The following is a 24,947-nucleotide window of genomic DNA, read 5'->3' on the forward strand; positions in this document are numbered from 1 at the left end:
ACCATCTTACCGGTTCCGCCTCCCTGCGGTGGGGTGCTGCGGTTCGAAGGTCAAGGCGAAGGAGCGAGTGATCTGACCATGACAAGGGCTCGATGACTATATCCCCTATCTCGAGATCACTCAACCACTGTCCAGAGACAAAAACCAAGTCCAGTGTGTTTCCCCCAGTGTGCGTAGGGCCATGAATTAGTTGGGTCAGGTCCATGGCCGTCATGGAAGCCATGAACTCCCGAGCCACCTCAGACGCCTCACCCACGGATGGCAGGTTGAAATCCCCCATGACCATAAGTCTGGGGGTATCAACCGCCACCGCGGCAATAACGTTGAGTAGCTCGGGCAGGGCTGCCGCCACGTGGCAGGGAGCCAGGTACGTGATCAGCAAACCCATCTGAACCCCGTGGCCCCACTTCACAAGGAGGGACTCACAACCGGCCGTCTGAGGAACAGTGGTCTCCCTCGGCCTAAGGCCTTCTCTAATAATAACCGCTACTCCCCCACCCCTCCCCTGTGACCTTGGCTGATGGAATGCGTGGAAACCTGGTGGGCACATTTCTACCAGAGGGACCCCTCCCTCTGGGCCCAACCAGGTCTCCGTAATACCCGCCAGGTCCGCTACATGAGTTCATATGGGGTTTTGTTGAGTGTACTTGACCATAAGCGGTTTAGAGTATAATTGGAATAAGTAAGGGCTTCAGCCCAGAATGATTGGCTTAAACCAGCATCGTCTAACACACATTTAACCATGGTTTGTAGCAAACCATTTTTTCTCTCTGATACTCCATTTTGAAAGGGGGAGAAGGGACAAGATTTAAAATGCAATATTCCTTGTAATTTTAGCCAATTTGAAAATTCGTTGGATAAAAATTCCGACCCTCTGTCGGTCATTATTTGTTTAATTTTAATATTATGTTGGGTTTCTACCATTTTAAAGAATTCCTTAAATTTTTTGAAAACTTCACTTTTATGATTAAGGGTGTACACAAAACCAAACCTACTGTAGTCATTGACTATGGTTAGAAAGTATCTTTTCAATTAATTGAAGGTTTCATTGGGCCTACAACATCCAAAAAAAATTGAGTGTGTGGTGCGAGTGGCTTTTTTGGGCTTAGGTTTATTTTTGAGTTTGGATGAATTGCACACGGAGCATTCCAAATAATTTTTACAATTATTTATTTTTAAGTCTTCGGAACATTCTAACATTTTACATATGACAGGGAAACTTGCGTGTCCTAGCTTTCTGTGGAGTAAATGGGTACAGTTGTCGTGTATAGGTTTTCCATTGTGTAAATTTTCTGATATATTAGTATCAGCAGTTGGTATATTATTATTACCCCCTTCATGACTATCTGGCTTTGCCTCTTTGTTTTTTAATTGATAGTTTGCATAGATTAATTCGTTATTTTGTGGTAGTAGATATGTTAGTCCTTCATTTGTGAACAGTTTGCCAATGTTTCTGTTGTTTTTAGTCATAAATACTTTTCCACCTTTGAATGTGGTCTCTACTTCATTTTCTATGCTTAATTTTAGAGTTGCCAATATATTATTTGGAATTTCAGGTATAAATAGCACCCCCTCTATTTTTCCTATACCTTTTATATGTGTGTCACCTACTCCTCTTACTAGGACTTCATTTTGGTTTGCTACTTTTATGTAATATTCCTTTTCTGTGAAGTTGTTTAAATTTTTTTATTGTGAGTTGTGTGACATGTGGCTCCAGAATCGATGAGCCAAGTGTTGGGCGAATCTGATGTTGATGTATCACTGTCTTTTATTCCATATAGTGATCCTTTTTTGTTTTCCCTAGGGTTGTTTCTGTACATTTGTTTTTCTTTAGAATGTGGTGATTCCCTGCGTTTATATCTGTATTCAGGGGAAGTTCTATCTAAGAAATGTATTCTTCTATCTTTGTGATGATATGTATCACTATATCCTGCGTTCTTGGGGCAGTCTCTTTTTTGATGTCTTTCAGATCCATATATTGAGCATTCATGTGGGTATCTGTCTCTGACTCTAAAATCTGTCCTTTTTTGGTTTCTACCTTCCCTTTGTTGTGCATATCGTTCCTTTCTAAGTCTGTCTTCAGCAATAAGCTTATTGGTAAGGTTTTCTAAGGTAATTTGTTCTAAACTTAAGTTATCAATTAAAGTAATATAGTTATCCCAGCTGTGGTCTAATGAATTGATTATAATGCTTTTCATAGTGTTATCAGAAATATTTCCCCCCCTTTGGATGAGATCTGCTCTGGTTGCATTCAGACTCAGGATATGTTCACTCATAGATGTATCATGTTTTAGTCTGGCAGAATAGAAATCTCTTGAAATTTTAGTGGTTGTGGCTACACTTTTGCTATAAAACAAATTAAATAATTTTGGTATGTTTCAGATACAGTTAGATTATGTTCAATACTAGGAAGGATACTTGGGGAAATAGAAGCAATTAATATATAATAAGCCTTATGATGGAGGCAGTCTATTTCATAAGTCCAAGGTTTGTCTGGTGGATTATCAATAAAAAATAAAACATTTTCTCTCAAATATATAATTTGTAAACACTGGCTCCATTCCATTAAGTTGCTTCCATCTAATTTTAATTTTATAAAGTCTGTAGATAGTGTTCCTGAGTGTTGTCAGATGTTATTTATGTTCAGCAGCTGTCCATGGTTTAAGACCTTAGCATACTCGCAATAAGGCTTAGGTATGGTAGATGCATGTCTGTATTTACTTATCTCTATGTTCTGGTTGGATCTGTGGTGACTTGTATTTATGTCTTCTTTTTTCTTTGCGGGTTCGTTCTGCGCATGCTCAGTCCTCATTCTTCCCCAGCAGTCGACGAGGGAGGATCCTGTGCCTGCAGCTCCTGGGATGAAGTCCCAGTCGGCCTTCTGTTCTTCGGCTTTGTTTCCGGAGGGCCTCTGGTGACTGAAGAATGCCCGGGATGCTGTCCTGCTTGTCGGGGAGTCTCCGAAGTCGCGGCGATCAAAGAAAAAGCCACCGGAGGCTTGTCGGCCATGTTCTTCAAAGCGGTCAGGAAGCGGAGCTCGAAGCGGGCCGTCATTGGCGATGAAGTCGGGTTGCTCAGTAAGGTGTTCTTCGGCAGGTAAGTATGGTTGCCAGTGCGTCTTTTCTCGGGTGACTAGGTCTTCTTTTAGATAGTTTATTTCCTTTTGACTTTTGATAGGTGTTAGTTTAGAATTTTCTTTTTCATTTTCTGATTGTTTGTTAGGTATTTTTAGTTTAGTCCCGAATGCTGCAGTTAACACCTGTATGGCATTATCTATTTCAAGTTCAGTAGGTTGAGTGCTGTATTGTTTAAATAGTTGTTTTTTATTTATTTCTGGACTCGGGTAGGCATCTTCTTGGTAGGTTTTGTTTCCCGCTTTGTAGTTTAAGATTTGGGATTCCTTTAGTGATTGGTCGGCCATTTTGGGAGTATTAGATAGATAAGATGGCCGCCATGAAAAAGGCGGGAAACTATTGCCATCTTCAGTGTTGTTTTTATAGTCAGGGGTTGACTTTCTTACCTTGGATTTTTCTTGTTTATTATGTTCGTTATCTGCTGCTGTTCTGTGGTTGTTTATCATGCTGCGGATTTTCACAAGCAGATTTGATTCAACTGTAGTTGTTTCTATTAATTCTAGTATTTTTCTTTTTACTTCACCTTCTTTGTTTGAGGTTGAGGGGGTGTCTTCTGTTCCAACTAGTGGTTGTTTGTTTTGTGTTAGCAGTTCATTTTCTTGTAATTGTATGTGTTTCTTCATGTCTTCAATTAGTGTGTTTTTGTCAGGAGTCAGCTGGGCTGCCATTCTTTTTGTTATATATCTAGTGGCAAGTCTTCTTTTGTCTTTTTGTGATTCTTGCATTTTTATGTTTGGTTGGGCCTACCAAACCATCCTCTTGCTACCAATTTGTTACTAGTTTAATTTTTCTGGTTAGGCCCAATATAAGAGACTGAAGCCTTTCTTATAACAAAGGTATTTATTTCTTGTCTTCCTCAGGAATACATTTGGACAGCTGAGGTTCTGACAGGAGCAACGGTTTATATACAGAGGAGGCGGAGCAAAAGGTAAGTAGGGACCAATGGCAAGGAACATAATGACATCACATAATAACATATATACAAATACACATATTTATAGAGAACAAGTTAGGTATTTTCAACTGTAACACTCTGCAGGCCAGTCAACTTGCCTGCTTTCCAATGTTGTGCCCGTGGCTCAACTGAGTAGCCATGATGGGCCTGAGTAAGCCTGCGAGTTGTGGTCTAGCTAGCTGCGTCCTACCATCCCACGTGGCGCCGCCAGTTTGCCTGCCTTCATCGCAGCCTATCACACTGGCCAAGCAGCCCAGCTGATATCCACACCTCACCCATTCTGCTCACCATGGCTGCCTGCGAAGGTAAGGTATTTGGCCAAAGGGTCGCCTCGGGGTGAACATGGAGAGGCTTGGCCGCCTTTCAGGCCTGGTTCTCGCCAATCGCCATCCTTCTGCCCGCATGCTGCCTGCTCTCCCTTTGCCTTGGGTCAGGGAACAGGCCATTCCCTGGCTCAGGCCTTACCCCATAGCCCCTGCCTGCTCGCCGTTCGCCTCGGCCAGATTGGGGAATGGGCCATTCCCCTGCTCCGGCCTTGCCCCAGGTCTCTACCTGCATGCCGCCTCCCACCCCTGGCCTCAAACTACAGCCCCCCCCATACCAAAGCAATTTATTCGGCCTACAGCCTGCCATGCTAGGCCAAAGGGCTGTGGGGGTGGGGGGTGGGGGCGCAGGAGGACCAAAGCAGTTTGGGAATGGACCGAACAGGTCTTCTTACTTGTAAGAAGTCCCATCCGGAAAGCGCTGCAGCGGAGATCCATCACTGTGGTCTCCTGTCCCTTGCTGAGCCTTGCTTGCTCGCGGAGACACTCCATGTGCACTCGCTCACATTTTCGGTGAACCGGTGGTGAAATTATTTGAAACCCACCACAGGATGTCTTGCTTAATAATTGCAGCAAAAAAGGTCATGAAATCAGGATATCTCACTTAATGACCGTACTGCTAATTATGATGAATTTTTAAAATCCCAATTGTGGTCGTAAATCAAGGACTATCTGAAATCTAAGCTAACATGTAAACTGAGGGAAGCACTTAGTGGTCAGAAGAAAGGGGCACCTCACGGGAGCCAGAAACAATCATTACAGAATGAGCACATCCCCGCCCCTCCATCTTTGATTAGGGTATTGTTTTTTGCTTGATTGTCTGGTGTTAATCCCTGCTTATCTGGGTGTAGGCTGCTGTATAAGATATGTTCTGGTCTTTTTCTTTCTTTTTTAAAACTTTGCTATTGTCTCTTTTGAATGGTATGAAAATATGGCTTATCTCTATGTGTCTATCAAGTAGAAAACTACAACTCCACCAACACTGGCAATGCAAGCTGCTACTGTATATAAATAGGCAGCAAATCCCACTCTCTTTAGCACTGATTATGTTACCTAATGGGGTAATGAAATGTCTGCAAGCAAACAAGCAAGCTCAGACAGCAACAAGGACTTCACAATAAACTTAGCACTATGTGAGAAGCGGGCCAATGTCTTGTCTCACATCTAAACAATTCAATAAGAGGAATAAGCATTTCCCAGTGCAGGGGTAGAATGCAATTCTTTCAGACGCCAGGGATCTGGGCAATGGAGATCCCGATCAGATGGCGTTTCTATCCAGACAGATCTGAATCTGATGTCTAGAAATATCTCTCTCCAACATTTCATTCTTGAAATAGAGATTTGAATCTATTTGAAATAGAGATTTGAACCAACCTGAAGACTTGGCTGTTCAAACAAATAGGCTGACTCTGATTCCAGGCTTTATTATTTACTATTAATTAGTTATTTGGTTTAAAATGGGATTTTATTGTACTTGTTTCTTAACTTGTGTTCGCCGCCCTGAGTCCTTCGGGAGAATGGCGGCATATAAATACATGTAATAAATAAATAATAAATGAATAAATATTGAGGGCTAATCTGTTTGAAAATGCCTGTGTGTCCATCTATCATTCCAAGTCATAAGGCTGGCCTGAGATTATTATGCCTCCATGGGGAGAGAGGGCAGGAATAAAGCCAGACAAAATAGTGCCCTTTGGCTATCATTTGTGCATAAAAAGTGAACGGGGAATAGAAGTATAGCATAAACTTAGAGGGGAGAATTAAATTGAGCTTGGTATCTGCTGAGTCCTTCAGTCAGGCATCTAATTTCAGTTTGATGGACTGTTCGCTCTCCACCATAGCCATCTGGTCAGCCTTTGCTCCTGTTGTCAATACCAGCGGCCTCATTTCTAAACTGGAATGTATCCAGATATAACTTTCACACTTTCATTTCCAAGGCTCCGAGCAACCTTCACTTTTGTACAAAGGTTAGTTTAGCGGCTTCTGTCCAGAGTGCCTTGCCAAAACTTTGTTGTGGGACTGTTTGTTAAGCTGCAGGGAGGAGTCCCATTCCCATGGCTATTGCTAGCTTTGCCCTTAGACAACTGACAATTGTCAGTCACATCTGAAGATTAGCAACAAAAGGCTGGATGAGTGAGGTGCTTAGAACAGATTAGAACTCACAGTTTCCCAGTTTCTAGCATGTTGCTTTAACCGCTACACAAAATTCGCTCTTTCACGTTTCATAAATGTTAACAATTTGGAGAGTGGGTGAAGTTAAGCATTAACTTTGCAGAACTAAATGCAGCAGTGTAGCCATTTCAAAAGATTTTTTTTTTCTTTTGGGGCTTCAAGACGATATCAAATAGATACAAGGAAGAAGGTTGCACAGATGAGGTGCCACCATGGATAAATGTTCTCTTTTGCTGAATTACAGGTGATCCTCATTTAGTGACCCTTCGAGGTCACAATGGCACTGAAAAAAGTGACTTATAATTGTTTTTCACACTTATGACCATTGCAGCATCCCCCTAGTCACGTGATCAAAATTCAAACGTTTGGTAACTGGCTCATATTTATGACGGTTGCAGTGTTCCAGGATCATGTGATCATCTTTTGCAATAAGCAAAGTCAATGGGGAAGTCAGATTCAGTAAACAACTATGTTACTAACTTAACAATTGCAGTGATTCATTTAGGAACTGTGGCAAGAAAGATCATCAAATGGAGCAAAACTCACCTAACAACTGTCTTGCTTAGCAACATAAATTTTGGGCTCAATTGTGGTCGTAAGTCTCAAATTCTTCCATATAGAGAGAAATAGGAAATAAGTATTTCACCATATGTATTTCATAAACCTAGATCATTTTAGGTCAGTCTCACTGCAGGTGCAAAACGGCAAATCTGGCCCAAATTTCCCACCACCAAACTTCTCACAGACTCACAACAGATGAGGGTAGAAATGAGAGATACCAATAAAGGAGAATATTTGTAGCTCGGGGTTGAAATGGGGTGGTGATGCTCTCTGAATTTAGTTGTTTTCTTGCAGACATTTCATTAGCCAAAATAGGTAACATCATCAGTGATAGGCAATGAGATAATTATTTGTCAGCATCCCTCACCTATTCCATTTGCCTTTTAAGCTAATTACTTCACTGTTGCTTACTCTTTTTTCTTTCAATCTTTTTTTTTTTTTTACTATTTCTTCCTGTCTTGATTGCTAGTCTGATACTCAAAAGCCTTTCTAGTTTGTTTGTAAGAGTGCCAACGGTGCACTTATGAATGTGCTACCAGGGGGAGGCTGAACACTGTCTTGATGCTCATCATTAGCACATTGAAGGTTTTTTCCCAAATTCTTTTCTATATGGAACTTTTTGCAATCTTGGCTGAAATGAGGAAGGTTGGATCTTCTACATGGCATCCCAGGGAAGGGAGTGATCGTGACCAAAGTCAAGCTGGAGGCCATAGCTGTGCCATCAAAGCCCCGCCCCTTTGGAGATGTGCAGTGCATGTGATGTAAAATGAAAAAGGGGCAGGGCTTTGATCCACACAATTAAAGCTCCACCCTTTTTTTAACCTGGATTGTAGGTGTGACATGTAGTAAAATGAATGGACTATGATTGTGTGGTTGTGTGGGCCCTGGACATAATGGAAAAATCAGGGCTTAGTGCTTAAGGAAGTAATAAGGCCATACAGTCAGGTCCAGAAATATTGGGACATCGACACAATTCTAACATCTTTGGCTCTATACACCACCACAATGGAGTTGGAATGAAACAAAAACAATGTGCATTAACTGCAGACTGTCAGCTTTAATTTGAGGGTATGTACATCCAACTCAGGTGAACGGTGTAGGAGTTACAGCAGTTTGCATATGTGCCTCCCACTTGTTAAGGGACCAAAAGTAATGGGACAGAATAATAATCATAAATCAAACTTTCCCTTCTTAATACTTGGTTGCAAATCCTTTGCAGTCAATCACAGCCTGAAGTCTGGAACGCATAGACATCACCAGACGCTGGGTTTCATCCCTGGTGATGCTCTGCCAGGCCTCTACTGCAACTGTCTTCAGTTCCTGCTTGTTCTTGGGGCATTTTCCCTTCAGTTTTGTCTTCAGCAAGTGAAATGCATGCTCAATGGGATTCAGGTCAGGTGATTGACTTGGCCATTGCATAACATTCCACTTCTGTCCCTTCAAAAACTCTTTGGTTGCTTTTGCAGTATGCTTTGGGTCATTGTCCATCTGCACTGTGAAGCACCGTCCAATGAGTTCTGCAGCATTTGGCTGAATGTGAGCAGATAATATTGCCCGAAACACTTCAGAATTCATTCTGCTGATTTTGTCAGCAGTCACATCATCAATAAATACAAGAGACCCAGTTCTATTGGCAGCCATACGTGCCCACGCCATGACACTACCACCACCATGCTTCACTGATGAGGTGGTATGCTTAGGATCATGAGCAGTTCCTTTCCTTCTCCATACTCTTCTCTTCCCATCACTCTGGTACAAGTTGATCTTGGTCTCATCTGTCCATAGGATCTTGTTCCAGAACTGTGAAGGCTTTGTTAGATGTTGTTTGGCAAACTCTAATCTGGCCTTCCTGTTTTTGAGGCTCACCAATGGTTTACATCTTGTGGTGAACCCTCTATATTCACTCTGGTGAAGTCTTCTCTTGATTGTTGACTTCGACACACATACACCCACCTCCTGGAGAGTGTTCTTGATCTGGCCAACTGTTGTGAAGGGTGTTTTCTTCACCAGGGAAAGAATTCTTCGGTCATCCACCACACTTGTTTTCCGTGGTCTCCCAGGTCTTTTGGTGTTGCTGAGCTCACTGGTGCATTCCTTCTTTTTGAGAATGTTTCAAACAGTTGTTTTGGCCACGCCTAATGTTCTTGCTATCTCTCTGATGGGTTTGTTTTGTTTCTTCAGCCTAATGATGGCTTGCTTCACTGATAGTGACAGCTCTTTGGATCTCATCTTGAGAGTTGACAGCAACAGATTCCAAATGCAAATAGCACACTTGAAATGAACTCTGGGCCTTTTATCTGCACATTGTAATTGGGGTAATGAGGGAATATCACACACCTGGCCATGGAACAGCTGAGAAGCCAATTGTCCCATTACTTTTGGTCCCTTAACAAGTGGGAGGCACATATACAAACTGCTGTAAGTCCTACACTGTTCACCTGAGTTGGATGTACATACCCTCAAATTAAAGCAGTTTTTTGTTTTTTTTTTTAATTTGATTTATATGTCGCCCTTCTCCGGAGACTCAGGGCGGCTTACAGTGCGCTAAGCAATAGCCTTCATACTTTTGTATATTTTATACAAAGTCAGCTTATTGCCCCCACAAACTGGGTCCTCATTTAACCTACCTTAGAAAGGATGGAAGGCTGAGTCAACCTTGAGCCTTGGAGAGATTCGAACCAGCAGTAAATTGCAGGCAGCTGTGTTAATAACAGGGTACTTTAAACCACTGTAGTACCAAGGCGCAGTTAACGCGCATTGTGTTTGTTTCATCACAACTCCATTGTGGTAGTGTATAGAGCCAAAGATGTTAGAATTGTGTCGATGTCCCAATATTTCTGGACCTGACTGTATGTCTGATTTGGCACATCTGCCCTTTTTAAAATTTTCTGACATGCAGGTTGGGAGGATGTAAATACAGATAGTCCTCAACTTACAACAGTTCATTTAGTGACCCTTCAAAGTTACAACAGCACTGAAAAAAATGACTTACAACCATTTTTCACACTCACGACTGTTGAATTATCTCCATGGTCATGTGATCAGAATTCGGACACTTGACGACTGGAATCTATTTATGATGATTGCAGTGTCCCGGGGTCATCTTTTGTGACCTTCTGACAAGCAAAGTCAATAGGGAAACCAGACTTACTTAACAACTCTGTTACTAACTTAACAACTGCAGTGATTCACTTAACAACTGTGGCAAGAAAGGTTGTAAAATGGGGCAAAACTCACTTAACAAATGTTTTGCTTAGGAACAGAAATGTTGGGCTCAAATGTGGTCATAAGTGGAGGACTACATGTATTTTATTTTATTTATTTAATTTTATTATTCATATTTCTATGCCGCCCACTCTTCGAGGACTCTGGGCGGCTTATACCAAAGACAGTATACTAAATAGCTTATTGCCCCCAACAATCTGGGTCCTCATTTTACCCACCTTGGAAGGATGGAAGGCTGAGTCAACCTTGAGCCGGTGAGATTTGATCCGCTGATCTGCTGAACTAGCAGTCAGTTGAAGTAGCTGCAGTACTGCACTCTAACCACTGCGCCACTCGGCTCAATAATTGCTAACATTATGGCAATTGTTCCATAGACAAGGATACATTTCTGCCCAGATATAGTCCATAAGCTCATTCATGTATGATTGTCTCTCATTTCATTCAACATTTGGCAAAGATTTGACCAACTGTAGCACAGGCAGTCCTCAACTTACAACCATTTGTTTAGCAACCACTTAAAGTTGCAATGGCACTGAAAAAAGTGACTTATGACTGATTCTTACACTTATGACCATTGCATCATCTTTATGGTCATATGATCAAAATTTGGGTGCTAGGCAACTATGTATTTACAACATCCCTGGATCATGTGATGGCCATTTGCGATCTTCCGAGCCGTCTTCCAACAAACAACATCAGTGGGGAAAGCTGGATTCCCTTAACAACTATAGAATTCACTTGACAACTGCAGTGATTTGTTTAAACAACTCCGGCAAACAAGGTCGTAAAACTGGGCGTGACTCACTTTAAAGCTGCCTTGCTTAGCACCAGAAATTCTGATCCGAATTGTAATTGTGAGTCGTAGTCATAAGCCTGTATTTTAATGCAAGTTTCATCAGCCAAAATCAGTAGGGGAGATTTTTCATAATTGGTAAAATGAACGTCAGCACCAGCTACATGCAGCGCATCAGTGTCATATTCCCTGGGGCCAGTGGAGGAATCGGCTCCTTTCGTGGCAGGGCAGGATGGTGTGAAATTTCAACGTGCCGCTTTGGATCTGGGATAACTGCTGCACATATGCCAATTCTGGGGCAACAAGTAGAACTGGAGGCGAAGACTTTGATCCGGAAAGAAGAACAAAGGCAGCACAGCTGCTCTAATCAAACTGAAACGCCCCCACAGCTGCATTTCTTTGCAGAGAATATCACCACAGCTCAGCAGCCTTTGTTAGAAGTCGGCTTCACTGTACTACAGAGAATTTAAGATGGAAGATGAATAACTTATCGTCTAACTCAGAACAGGGAAGGAAAACCAGGCCTGGTGGTAGGAGTGGAGGTGGGATTGGAAGGGGAGCTTCGTACATTTGTTTTAAGCTGAGCACGTTATAGTGCATTCAGACAGAAGCGCTGCAATGGGATATCTAATGGAGATTCTCCATCATCCAGGTTATGGTTATCCCAAAAGTGCTTTTTCAAGAGGCAACTGGACTTTCTTGTTTTTCTTTGAAGATGTTTCGCTTCTCATTCAAGAAGGGTTGTAAGCATGAAGACCGATTATAAGTTGCTTTTTCACTGTTGTATCTTCAAACAGTTGTGTGAGAAGTTTTATTTCCAAATATATTTTATTCTTGATACTGTTTCCATCTTTCCTTAAAATATTAACAGAATCCACAATTGTCTGAGAATCAGTAGATTATCATTAGATAATTGACAGTTAAGCTGAAACTAAGTTAATCAACTAAAATCAGCAAATTTCCTCAAACCCCTAAATAAGTTATCCAGACCTAATCCACATATTGAAGGATAAGGTCTGCAAACAGAGTTAATTAAAATAGGTATCTCAGAGGAACTGCATGTTCACAAGAATAAACATACCTACACACACGCACACACACGCATACACACACACCTCAAGCGTCACCCTAGAATCAGCATATAAACACTTCTACACCGCAGACAAAAATCTGCTGCTGTACCCCATTTCTAGGCAGCTTGCACCTAAAGGCAAACTGTTTTGCTTTTGGGAATAAATATTTCTTCTTTCCTCACAGCTGTCTGGATCTCATATTTATTTATTCTTGTGCAGCCCCAGGCTCAATTTGGAACCCCAATTTATTCTTCTGACAGTCACTAAAAGAATGTTTGTAAATTGAGGATTATATGTAGTACAGGGTGGGTTCAACTTACCTTTACTACCAGTTTGCATCACTTGCGTGCACTTGCTTTGCTCGCGTGCCTGCACATTCTTCACCTGTGGTGACGTCCGGCTCAGTGGGCGGAGTCTCCCACCGGTTTTACTACCAGTTCTTTTGAACTGGTCCAAAACGGGGGCAACCCACCACTGGTGTAGTAGAGATCTTGTAGAATGGACCTCAACAGAAGGAGTCACAAAAGACAAGGTGATGACTGAGACTGTGTGATAAAAGCCCTTCCCCTTTTCAATATACATCACATGCACTACATATCTAAAAGGGCGGGACTTTAATGGCACAGCTGTGGCCTCCATCTTGACTTTTGTGACCCTCCCCAATGGATGCCTTGTAGAAGAACCAACCCTCCTCATTTCAGCCAAGATCGCTAAAGTTCCATATAGTTTTTCTCTTTTTTATCCAGTGTTAGTTCCCAGAGAACTGGAAAATTATGTATAAAACACCTAGTTTGGATGGGGTGATGGTCCTGGGACCCTTTCATGGGTCTTTATTTATGATCTTCCTTCATCCAAGGGAAGTCAAATTCACAATCAGAAAGATTCCAGGGCCATCTACCATCAAGACACTGGGCCTAACCACCTTAGCACAGATTTTCTCAACCGTAGCCACTTGAAGTTATATGGACTTCAACTCCCAGAATTCTGCTGGCTGGGGAATCCATCCATCTTCAATTGACCAAAGTTGAGAAACACTAATTATGACAGCTTATCCTACTGTTTTCCATGTTGCAAAACATCAAGTAGAATTATCAACATCATAAATGATTATTAGGCTGGTAGTTTTTTCTCTTGGCACCACAATAGGTTTCACCAAAGACTGCTAGTGATAATAGCTGGTGATGACAATAATGATGATGTTGATAGGCTCTCTCCAAGATGGCAGGGAATGTTGTTGTTAGATTTATACTTCTGTATATCAGTTGCTGGAGAAGACCAGCACCATGCTGTTATTACTCTTATGTCCTACTGCATGTAGTTATTTTCATTGGTATTTGGTTGGCTGGCTTGGATAGGTCTTTGTCGTTACTTTATAGCTCTTCAGATATGATCTCCTGCTTCTGCCTTATTTCTTCTTTGGTCCACACAACTAAATACTCTTTCTTCTTAGTAGCTCTGTCTAGCTTACACTGATCTGTACTTCACTGGATCACTCAGTACAGGTAGTTCTCAACTTTCAACCACAATTGACCCTAAAATTTCTGTTGCTAAGCAAGGCAGTTGTTAAGTAAGTTACACCCCATTTTACTTTATTTGCCATAGTTGTTAAGTGAATCATACTGTTGTTAAACAAACCTGGCTTCACCCATTGACTTGTTTGTCAGAAGTCAGCTGGGAAGTTTAAAATGGTGACCATATGACCCTGGGACAGTTGCAACTGTCATAAATACCAGTTGCAGTTGCCAAATGCCCAAATTTTGATCATGTGACCATGGGAATGCTGCAATGGCCAATAATTGTGAAAATCAATCATAAGTCACTTTTTTCAGTGCCATTGTAACTTCAAACGGTCACTATACAAATGATTGTAAGTCGCAAATTTATTTATTTTATTTATTTTATTTAAATTTGTATACCGCCCTTCTCCTAGTGGACTCAGGGCGGTGCACAGCCAAGTAAAAAACATCCAATACAAAATTTAAAAATTTAAAAGAATTATACCCTTTGGCCGAAAATTAAGAACCTTACGACTAAAACCCATTAAACAATTAAAAAATATAATATCTCAAAAATTGGGGGGGGGGTGTTCACGCCAGCCCTGCTTGATGGAAGAAAAAAGTTTTTAGGGCACGGCGAAAAGCCCGGAGATCTGATATCCTCCGTATCTCCGGGGGCAAATCGTTCCAGAGGGCAGGTGCTGCCACAGAGAAGGCCCTGCCGCTGGGGGTCGCCAGCCGACACTGCCTAGCTGACGGCACCCTGAGGAGTCCCTCTCTGTGGGAGCGTACTGGCCGGTGGGAGGCTATTGGCGGCAGAAGGCGGTCCCGCAAATGATTGTAAGTCGAGGACTACTTGTAACATTGGAGCCCTGCTTTGCCTTTTGTGATCTTAGAGTAACTCAAGCCAGTCCAAGCCAAATGATTCAGCATCACCTCCACACAACCTCTTTCTGCATTAAACGGTTGCTAGAATGCAGTACTGTAGGCCACTTTTGCTGACTGTTGACTTCCAGCAGTTCGCCAGGCTCAGGGTTGACTCAGCCTTCCATCCTTTTGAGGTGGGTAAAATGAGGACCCAGATTGTTGGGGGCAATATGCTGACTCTGTAAATCACTTAAAGAGGGCTATAAAGCAGTATGAAGCAGTATATAAGTCTAAGTGCTATTGCTATTGCTATTGTTATTGCTAAGCTTAAAAAAAATCTAATTGGAGAAAAAAGCTCAAATGAGTTGACATTTGGTTCAAAAGTGAAGTAGAATCAGATGTGCGCTGTTAATTAAATTGGGAAGTTGAAAACTTACCCTAGACTAGAGGAAGGCAGTGGTAAACCAGTTCTGTCTGCAAGGAAATTACATGTGTATGTTCACCAAGTCAAACTGAATGAAGTTTGACTTAAGAAAGTTCTTACCTTTTCCACAGTATTGAAGGAAACCCACCTTCTTACTCTGTGCTCCCAATGTTTTGCAAGCCACACATACTGGAATAGTTTTGCAACTGGAATAGTTTTGCAAATCCAGTAGCATATATCAAATATAGAAATGTAGTCTTTAAAAAACAGGAAACCTTTCAAAATGAGCTTAAATATTTGGCCTAGCTTTAGTTGTTAAATATCACTCAGTTGGAATGATAAATATGATTGCATCTTAAGTTTTTGATCTTTCCTCTTCCCTTTGAATTTGTCATTGATGGCAGAAATTATAAATTGAGACTGGAGATGCATGGGTATTGCTTTTTTAAAAAATCTTTTGCTGTGACATCTCATCAACATCCAAAATTAAAAACTGTTGAAAGTTTTATGAGATTGGTGTTAGTCCAGGGATTAGACAAAGGATATGCATGCCACAGATGATACTTTGACTCGGCTTAGTGACAGGACTAGCCTGATGCAAAACAGCCTATATACATAACTGCAAAATTCCTGAAGAAAGGATGGGATATAAATGAAATGGTACATAACTGAAAGCTATGTACAAGTGTCAACATTTCTGAAATAGCAGATGCAATTAAGAAGTTTTAGCCCTGGCAACACCTGTTCCTTAAACGACTGAAGTACTCCAAGATAATCTTGTCTCTTAATATCTACCCCAGCTGAAGATCCCTAAGAATTTCTGTTGTACTTCAAATGAAATTTAGAAATCAAACCCAAGCAATTGCAAGCATTAGCTATCTCTAAAACTCACAATGTCTGAGCAAACAGTAAAGGAAATGAAAGTGTGCTTAGATTATTTATTTATTTTATTTATTTTATTTTATTTCTATACCGCCCTTCTCCTGCGGGACTCAGGGCGGTGTACAGCAGGATAAAACATAGCATATAAAATTTAAAAACATTTTAAAAAACAATTAAATAATTTTGGGCCGAATTTAAAACAACCCAATTAAAACCGAATTCGATTAAAAAACTGAGAGGATGGGATCAAGCCAGCCTAGCTAGATGGAACAAGTGTGTCTTCAGGGCCCGACGAAAAGTCCGGAGGTCTGATATCGTGCATATCTCAGGGGGCAGGTCATTCCAGAGGGCAGGTGCTGCCACAGAGAAGGCTCTCCCACTGGGGGTCGCCAGCCGGCACTGTCTGGCCAACGGCACCCTGAGGAGGCCCTCTCTGTGCGAGCGAACCAGTCGGTGGGAGGCTATTGGCGGCAGAAGGCGGTCTCGCAAATACCCCGACCCTAAGCCATGGAGCGCTTTAAAGGTGGTCACCAACACCTTGAAGCGCACCCGGAAGACCACAGGAAGCCAGTGCAGCTCGCGCAGGTGTTATATGTGAGCGCCCCGTCTCTCCCATAATCCCCCATGCGGCCGCATTCTGGACCAACTGCAGCCTCCGGGTGCACCCCAAGGGGAGCCCCATGTAGAGAGCATTGCAATAGTCCAGGCGGGAAGTGACGAGTGCTTGAGTGACTGTGCGTAGGGAGTCCCGATCCAGAAAGGGACGCAACTGGTGTATCAGGCGAACCTGATAAAAAGCCCCCCTGGCCATGGCCGTCATATGCTCTTCTAAAGACAGCCGTGCGTCCAGGAGGATGCCTAAGTTGCGAGCCCTTTCCGTGGGGGCCAGTGATTCGTCCCCAATAGCCAGCGATGGCACCAGCTGACTATATCGGGACGCCAGAAGCCACAGCCACTCGGTCTTGGAAGGGTTGAGTCGGAGCCTGTTTCTCCCCATCCAGGCCCGCACGGCCTCCAGGCACTGTGACATCACTTCAAGGGCATCATTGGGGTGGCCTGGGGTAAAGATGTACAGCTGAGTGTTATCAGCGTACTGATGGAACTCCACCCCAAAGCCACGGATGATCTCACCCAGCGGCTTTACATAAATGTTGAACAGAAGGGGCGAGAGGACCGACCCTTGTGGCACTCCAGAAACAAGGCACCTCGGGGCCCCCCTGTCAACACGGATTGCGACCGGTCAGAGAGGTAGGAGGAGAACCACCGCAGAACGGTGCTCCCCACCCCCAAGCCCCTTCAACCGGTGCAACATGATACCATGGTCGATGGTATCAAAAGCCGCTGAGAGATCTAACAGGACCAGGATAGAGGAACAACCTCTATCCCGAGCCCTCCAGAGATCATCCACCAATGCGACCAATGCCGTTTCCGTGCTGTGCCCAGGCCGGAAGCCGGACTGGAGCGGGTCTAGATAGACAGCTTAATCCAGGTACTTTGGAATTATAAAATGAGGTTTTAGCAGGAGCAAATTTGTGTAATTTTGCAAGACAATCTGCACCTTATGAAAATGAAAAGGAGTCTGTCCTGTTTCCTCTCCCCACAAAAGCACTGAAAGAGTTCATGATGGAGTTCATGATGGAGTTCAGTGTTTCTCAACCTTGGCAACTTAAAGATGTGTGCACTTCAACTCCCAGAATTCCCCAACCAGTATCTAGGAGGAATTCTGGGAGTGGGAAATTTTGGGTGCTGAAGTCCACACATCTTAAAGTTGCCAAGGCTGAGAAATACTGCTTTGGTTAATATGTAACATAAGGAAATCCAGAAATGGTAAAATCCTTGCACCTTAATTAGTAGCTTCTTGGGAAGATGTAGGAAAAGAAAGAGCAGAATCTGGGGGCTCAGAGAGATCAGCCTAGAATTGTTATGCAGTCACAAATGAATTAGGTTTAATGCTCCTTGAGTGCCATTGGCTTTTGTCTAACTCTAAGTATTTGTTTACTGTTAGTTGAGAATATTCCTCTGCATAGTCTTTAGCAATAAATCAATGTAATTGAACCTTCATATGTCAATCTGATCTTTCATGCCTGACAAATCATGTGATAATGACTGCATTTATGACAAAAGGTTGAGAAGATCAAGATCCCTTTGTGCATGTGTGCCATCATGATTAACCTAGATGTGTTAAGGTTGGACCATCTAAAATCCAGGAAAAGGACTGTCTGCACAATGTACAAGAATGTAATGCAACTAGTCCTCATCTAGTGATCACAATTGGGATCAGAAATTCAGTTATTAAGCAATTTCAGTTATTAAACAATTTTACTTCAACTTTTCTTTGTTTTACAGACCTGCACAGGTTGAAAATGGTTTGCAAAGTTTCTTTTTTATCACTTTTAACTGTGGACAATTGCTTTATGAGGCAGTTGCTAAATGAGGACTACCTATACATTCTTACTGTGCTGTAGGGAAACCCTGGAGGGTTTCATGCCTTTATGTTGTTTATATTCATGGAGAAAGGAAAGAGATGCAGTCAATAATGCCATCTCTGAATTCTTTTTCCTACGCATTTCTATGTACGTAAATAAATAATTTGGAGACTGATAGTTAAAAACTTTGGTATTTTTTCAGGAGAAATCCAGTAAGCAACCGGTATCAAGATCATCCCCTAACATGTTATCAAAAATAAATAGCTATAATGGTTTTATTTCCTTAGAAAGGTTGGCAAACCAAGAAGAATTTAGGCCAGTGGTTGACAGTTTCAAATAAGGCAGAAGAAACAGTGACAAATTAGAGCAGTGTTTCCCAACCTTGGGAACTTTAAGATGTGTGGACGTCAACTTCCAGAATTCTCCAGACACCCATGCTGGCTGGAGAATTCTAAGAATTGAAGTCCACATTTATTTCAACGACTATCCTCCTTGGTACTTCCTGGTTCTCTTTGGGCAGGGGATTGGACTAGATTAAGCCCCTTCTAGCCCTATGATTCCATCTGAAGTTTTACTAAGCTGACTTTGTATAAAAAAGAACACCGCTTAGGGCCCCCCGAAAGCCCTACTAAGCAGGTATATACAAAAGTATGAAGGCTATTGCTTAACGCATTGTAAGCCGCCCTGAGTCTCCAGAGAAGGGCGGCATATAAATCAAACAAACAAACAAACAAACAAACAAACAAATAAATAAATAAATAAATAAATACTTATGTCCCTGACATTCCTGGAAATTTCCCTATGAAACCAAGATCAAGCTAGAGGTTACCCACTATGGCAAGGCTAAAAGCATAATGAATGAATGAATGCACTCATGCCTGCTGCACCAACACATTAATTTGTTCTTTTGAAGTGTGAATCTCTGTCAAACTTTCTAGGGTTAAGGGACACAAATGGTTTGGAAGCAAATTATGGTGGCAAACTTCCATCTTCGAGTTACTATATTGTTGGTTACTTGTCTGGAATAACCCTCTGACCTGGTTAACACATTGCACAAAGCCATAATTTTTTGGGAGGTTTAATGCATGGTTTGAATCTCACTGCATTCAATTCCAAAATAATGGCTTTCACAGCATATTTTGATCATTTAAATGCCACTACCCCAATCTGCTTTCTTCCCTGACCCTTCCTCTAAGATTCAGTTTGCTAAAAATGCTAAAAATTGTCTACAGATCTTACAGTGTGTGTATGTATGTATGTATATATATATAGTCCTTGACTTATAGCAGTTTATTTAGTGACCATTCTAAGTTACAAAAGCACTGAAAAAAGGGATTTATGACTATTTTCCATACTTACAATCATTACAACATCCTCACGATCATGTGATCAAAAATTTGGACACTTGGCAACTGCCTCATATTTATAACTGTTGCAGTGTCCCAGGGTCATATGATCACCTTTTCCAACTTTCTGACAAGCAAACTCAATGGGGAGGCCAGTTTCACTTAACAACAGTGTTACTAACTTAATAACTGCAGTGATTCACTTAACAACTGTGGCAAGAAAGATTGTAAAATGGGACAAAACTCACAACTGTCTCACTTAGCAACAGAAATTCGGGGCTCTATTATGATCATAAATTGAGGACTACCTGTATTTATATCCTGGCTCTTTTACTCCCCAAAATATCATACCTTTGACTAAAACTTCCTTCCCACACAATCTCTTTTTCTTAATCTAGCTATCAGATATCTGTTTATCATTGCCAGACTTTTTTTAAAAAATCATTTTTAATGCCAAACAGTGTCGGTTTCTGTGGGTGAAGATGTTTGTATTAATTTCTTTATAGTTAAAGATCAAGCTAGACAGACAATGGAAAACCTATCAGTCAAACTGTCAATACGTGTAGCATATAAATACAGGAAACAAATAACTTTTGAAGAGAGTAGAGGAATCACAGAGACATTGACAATTGAGCTAGAAATACACAAGAGGCATCAACAGAAATAATCCGATATAGGCAAACTCCGGGAAGGACTATGCTAAAACCCTTTATCATTGTAGAATGATAGAAATATTATATTCTCAAATATAATATATATATAGAAAAATCATATATTCAGAATCCAACTCCACTAGAAAATGAAGTACTGAAGATAATAGGCCACCTGTCAAACAGGAGAGCATCAGAGGAAATATCAATGAAACCGTATAAAGCTGCAGAAAAAGAGGCAATTAAAGTGCTCATAATTGCATGTCAATGAATATATCAGTGAATATGAAATGAAATTATGTGACCTAAAAATTAGGAAAGATCACTGTATATGCCTACGCTGAAGAAGACATGCAAGACAATGTGCAAATTACTGAATCACTGCCCTAATTTCTCACACAGCAAAGTATTAATTTTTTCCCCAAAGTATGGAGCCATAGATGGAGAGAGAAATTCCAAGCTAACATGAGAAGGATAATAAAGGAAACAAGAAAATACAAAAAATAGCTGGATTTTTTTTTCATTGAATTATAGGCTACAGGTATGTCTGAACAAAGTGATTCTTTTAAGGAGTCTTTAGGAAGGAGGAGAAAAAGGAGGAGGAAGAAGAGGAGGGGGAGGGGGGAGGAGGAGGAGATATAAGAGCAGATTTCAGAGAAATAGAATAGAAAATATAACACAGATATATATTCCCAGAACATAAAGCGAATGGAAATGATGACAGCTGTAGTTAAAATTTGAAGGTGAAAACAATGATTTGGAAATACACAGATGATATCAATTTCTTAGCTTGGAGGTAAAGAAAATGTAGATGAGCTCTTAATTAAAGTAAAATGGAAATTAATATTTGAGGTTATAGTTAAATATTAAAAAGACCAAGATCATGTCAACCTGCAGGCTTAATGAATAAAGAAATGATAGATGATTTTATTTTTGTGGGTCCAAGAATAGATAAAAGAGGGCAGTTTGCTGGAGTAGAAAAATAGAGTTTAAGTTTAGAAATATAAGCAATAACAAGGTTAGGCAAAGTCATCAAAGAGAAGGATTACTAGAGTCATGGATATTTTATTACTAAATGATTTCAAGTAAATATTGGAGAGCCATTTGCCTGGGATGATATGAGGTTTCTTTCCCTGGGTGGGAAGTTGGACTAGAAGTGCCCTTCCAACTTTCTGATTCTAGGTTATTTAATAAAAAGAAAAAATGAATAAAGAAAGCAATACAGGTAGTCCTCAACTTAGGACCACAATTGAGCCCAAAATCTCCATTGTTAAGCAAGACAGTTGTTAAGTGAATTTTGCATTATTTTACAACTTTCCCTGCCACAGTTGTTAAGTGAATCATGCAGTTATTAAGTTAGTAACACGGCTGTTAAGTGAATCTGGCTTCCCCATTGACTTTGTTCATCAGAAGGTTGCAAAAGGTGATCACATGATCCCGAGACACTGCAACCATCATAAACACGAGTCATTGCCAAGCCTCTGAATTTTGTTCACATGACCATGGGGATGCTGCTGATTGTGAAGAACAGAGTGACTGCTTGGAGGATCACCTTACCAATCAATCCTGAATTAAAGAAAGGGTGATTGCTTGCTCAAGGTAGTAATCAGCAAGTAAAATACTTGGGGCATGTGACGAGACCGATGATGGAATAGAAAAAGACTCTGCATAATAAAAGTTGAGGGGTGGCACGGTGGCTCAGCGGTTAAGACGCTGGGCTTGTTGGCTGGAAAGCTGGCAGGTCAGGTTCGAGGCCCAAGCGCCACGCAATGGGGTGAACCCCCGTCTTCGCCTTAGCTCCTGCCAACCTAGCAGTTCAAAAATATGCAAATGCAAGTAGATAAATAGGTGCCACTTTGGTGGGAAGGTATCACCCCTCCATGACATCATCTTGGACACATGACCATGGGAAGGTCTTCAGACAGTGCTAGCTCAATGGCCTTGAAATGGATATGAAAATGCCCCCTCCCCACCCCCCACCCCCGCATAGCTGGCAATGACTAGCCAAGTAAAATCTGCCTTTATGATAAAGGTTGGGGGGAAATGATGACGTGGATGGATGAGAACAAAGAAAAATGTGCTAATTAGGAAGATTTACTTTCTGGGACCCTACAAGGGTCCTGAATTTAGACACTTATGAATGGATGCTGTCCTAATTTAAACAATCATTTTTACCGATTCAGTGGCCTCTAGATGCATTGGGATATCAACTGCTATAATCCTCCAGGCAACAGGGCAACTGACTATAATGCAAAAGGATGGGAATCCACCTGGATGCAAAAGGCTGTTGTTAAGATAATTCTACATTCAAAGAGGGAATGTGCTTATGGAAACCAGAATCTGAAAAATGTGCTAGCAGGGCCTTAGTCACCCATCATTAGCTGAAGAGAATAAACACTCCAGCAATTCTTCACAGCAAGTTCTTTTCCTATCCTTGCAAAAAGATGCCAAGCCTGAAATCATGAGCCTTAATTATAAGCAGTCTTGGTGTATGTGGAATGGAAGGGGAGAAAGAGAGGAGAGACAGATGCTGTGCATCAGTTTGGTTTTGTGAATAAATGAGCAGAGTGAATATGTCTAAGCAGGAATATTAGCATTACTGTCAAGACAGAATTGCAACAACGCCCTTCTCCACTGGTCCTGCTAGCTGGAACTGCTGAAAAGTGTAATTTAGTAAGCCCTGCAGTTATTCTATTACATTAAGGAGAAGAATTCCAGATTTTTTTACTGATGGCTGCTAAAACCTCATCTTCAAATTGCCATCGTTATCTTGCCTGTGCCATGGACCTTATGATTCTATGCAAGATGCACATGTTATGCTTCCATGTAAAAACGCTATAAGGAATTTTGTGTGACATCAGTACCCACAAACTGCATGTGAGCGCTTCAGGGAAGTCCCTTCCCCCATGTACATTTCCCTTCAGCTGCAAAATTCTCCCCATGAGTGGCAGCAACATCTTCATAAATTGCCAGGTGGCATAATAGTTATGAGGAAGAAACCATTCAGGAGCAGCAGCTGTTTGGCTGGCTAAGAGGAATCCACTGGTGATGGAGTGGATGGTGAATGGCTATAGAAGTGCAAAGTCTTTCCAACTACATGTGTGTACATATGTATATACATGAGACAGAAAGAACGTGTGTGGAAAGTTGGATTGGCTTTTCTGGAGAGATGAGCTGGACAGTGGTCTCGCCTGTCTACTGTTGGCCTCATCCCAACTCCAGCCACATCTCCTGCAACACAAGTACAAGTATAAAGCCTTCCCAATTACATATCTTTCTCTCTTTGCATGTATGTGAGACAGAAAGAATATGTGTGGAAAGTTGAGTTGAGAGGTGAGCAAAAGAGTGATCTCATTTGTCTACTGCTGACCTCATCCTTCCCACTCCAGGCACATCTCCTGGAACAAAAGTAGAAACACAAAGTCTTTTCAATTACGTGTGTGTGTATGTGTGTGACAGAAAGAAAGTGCGTGGAAAGTTGAGTTGGGTTTTCTGGGGAGGTGAGAAGGGCAACAATATCATCTGTCTTCTCCAGGGCTGGCCTCATCCATTCCACCTCCAGGCACATTTCCTGGAACAAACTCCTTGCAACAACAAAACTGTTTGTATGAAGGAGCAGTAACGGGACGTGGAGTAGGAGACCAGCAGAAGACGCTAGAGAAGTCTGCAAAGTTGACTATTCCAAACAGAGTTTTGAAGAATTGCTGAAACTTAGCAAAGAGAAGAAGAGCAACTAGGAAGGGAATTCAAAGCACGCTTACCACCAGGCAGCTCCGCAGGCCCGCAGGTGTCTCTCTCTTCTCCCACATCGTAGACCCAGAGTTTCTTGTAGCAGAATTTCCACAAGCCGAAGTGGGCGGCCTCGCAGATGGCGGAGTGGTTCTGCTTGTAGGTGTTGAGTTCCACCCAGAATTCTGTGCCCACCGCCAACACCGTCAGGGTCATCCCCACGATGGCCACAAAGAATGCCAGCTTGATCTTGCCTTCCTGCTCGTCCGTCAGAACTTTCGGTCGTTGGGTGTCCCCCCTCCTGCGCATAGCTATGCGCTGCTCTCGGTCCTGAAGGAAAAAGTTTGGCCACATCATAGCCCCTTTTCCTGATCCCTGCTTGTTTAGGGAATCTATTTTGCCCGGGAAAAATAAAAGCTAGTTTGTCCGCTGCCTGTTAAACACTCAAGCTCTGAGCCAGGTTTTGTGCTTGGGTCCGTTGCCCAGCTTTTTCTGAGTTTTATCTAGGTCAACACACTGCAAGCAGTGCTGAAAAGTTGTTGAGCGCTCTCCCCGCACCCCTGTCTTTTCGAGGCAGTGCCCCCAACTTGGCAACGAGCACAGCAGCTACCTCAGCCACCCTGGTGCCTTGGCAAGCCTACAGAGCACCTGTTACTGTTTCTCAGCCATCATTCATGCAGCGAGGGTTATTTTGAGCTGCGAGGTTCATAGACAGTCTGGATGTGTTTGTGTGCAGGGGTATGGCGCTCTTAAAAAAGCAGACACTTAAATTGGATCCTTTCAGGAATGGGGGAGGCCCTCTTGCGCCAGCTGCCCACTCCCACAGCGCCCCCTGTTAGGCATGGAAGAGCTCAAGGCACCCTCCTTTGTCCCTCCACTCTGTGGAACTTG

At 42.0% G+C, this 24,947-nt stretch overlaps 2 protein-coding genes across 2 annotated transcripts in view; one reads left to right on the forward strand and one right to left on the reverse strand.

Moving 5' to 3' along the window:
* CACNG6 (calcium voltage-gated channel auxiliary subunit gamma 6) overlaps positions 1-24,684 on the reverse strand; it is a 61,226-nt gene extending 36,542 nt beyond the window's left edge. The window contains exon 1 of the mRNA XM_034419450.2: positions 24,089-24,684. Within this exon, the coding sequence (XP_034275341.1) occupies positions 24,089-24,413 (325 nt within the window). The 5' untranslated portion in view covers positions 24,414-24,684. The remainder of the gene's footprint in view (positions 1-24,088) is intronic.
* Positions 2,784-4,066, forward strand: LOC148113942 (uncharacterized). The gene is made up of 2 exons (XM_087891849.1): positions 2,784-3,096; positions 3,995-4,066. The coding sequence occupies exons 1-2, from the start codon at positions 2,798-2,800 to the stop codon at positions 4,020-4,022; spliced, it is 327 nt and encodes a 108-aa protein (XP_087747975.1). The 5' UTR covers positions 2,784-2,797; the 3' UTR covers positions 4,023-4,066.
* Positions 24,685-24,947: the final 263 nt, after the last annotated feature.

This window comes from Pantherophis guttatus, chromosome 4 (genome assembly GCF_059756535.1).
Source record: "Pantherophis guttatus breed Tessera chromosome 4, ASM5975653v1, whole genome shotgun sequence".
NCBI lineage: Eukaryota > Metazoa > Chordata > Lepidosauria > Squamata > Colubridae > Pantherophis > Pantherophis guttatus.

Bases quoted from the DNA above. Each gene is read 5' to 3' on its own strand.
- LOC148113942 (XM_087891849.1), top strand. From the start codon at position 2,798: ATGCTCAGTCCTCATTCTTCCCCAGCAGTCGACGAGGGAGGATCCTGT. The intron at 3,097-3,994 runs GTAAGTATGGTT...TGTCTTCCTCAG, and splicing joins AGTAAGGTGTTCTTCGGCAG to GAATACATTTGGACAGCTGA.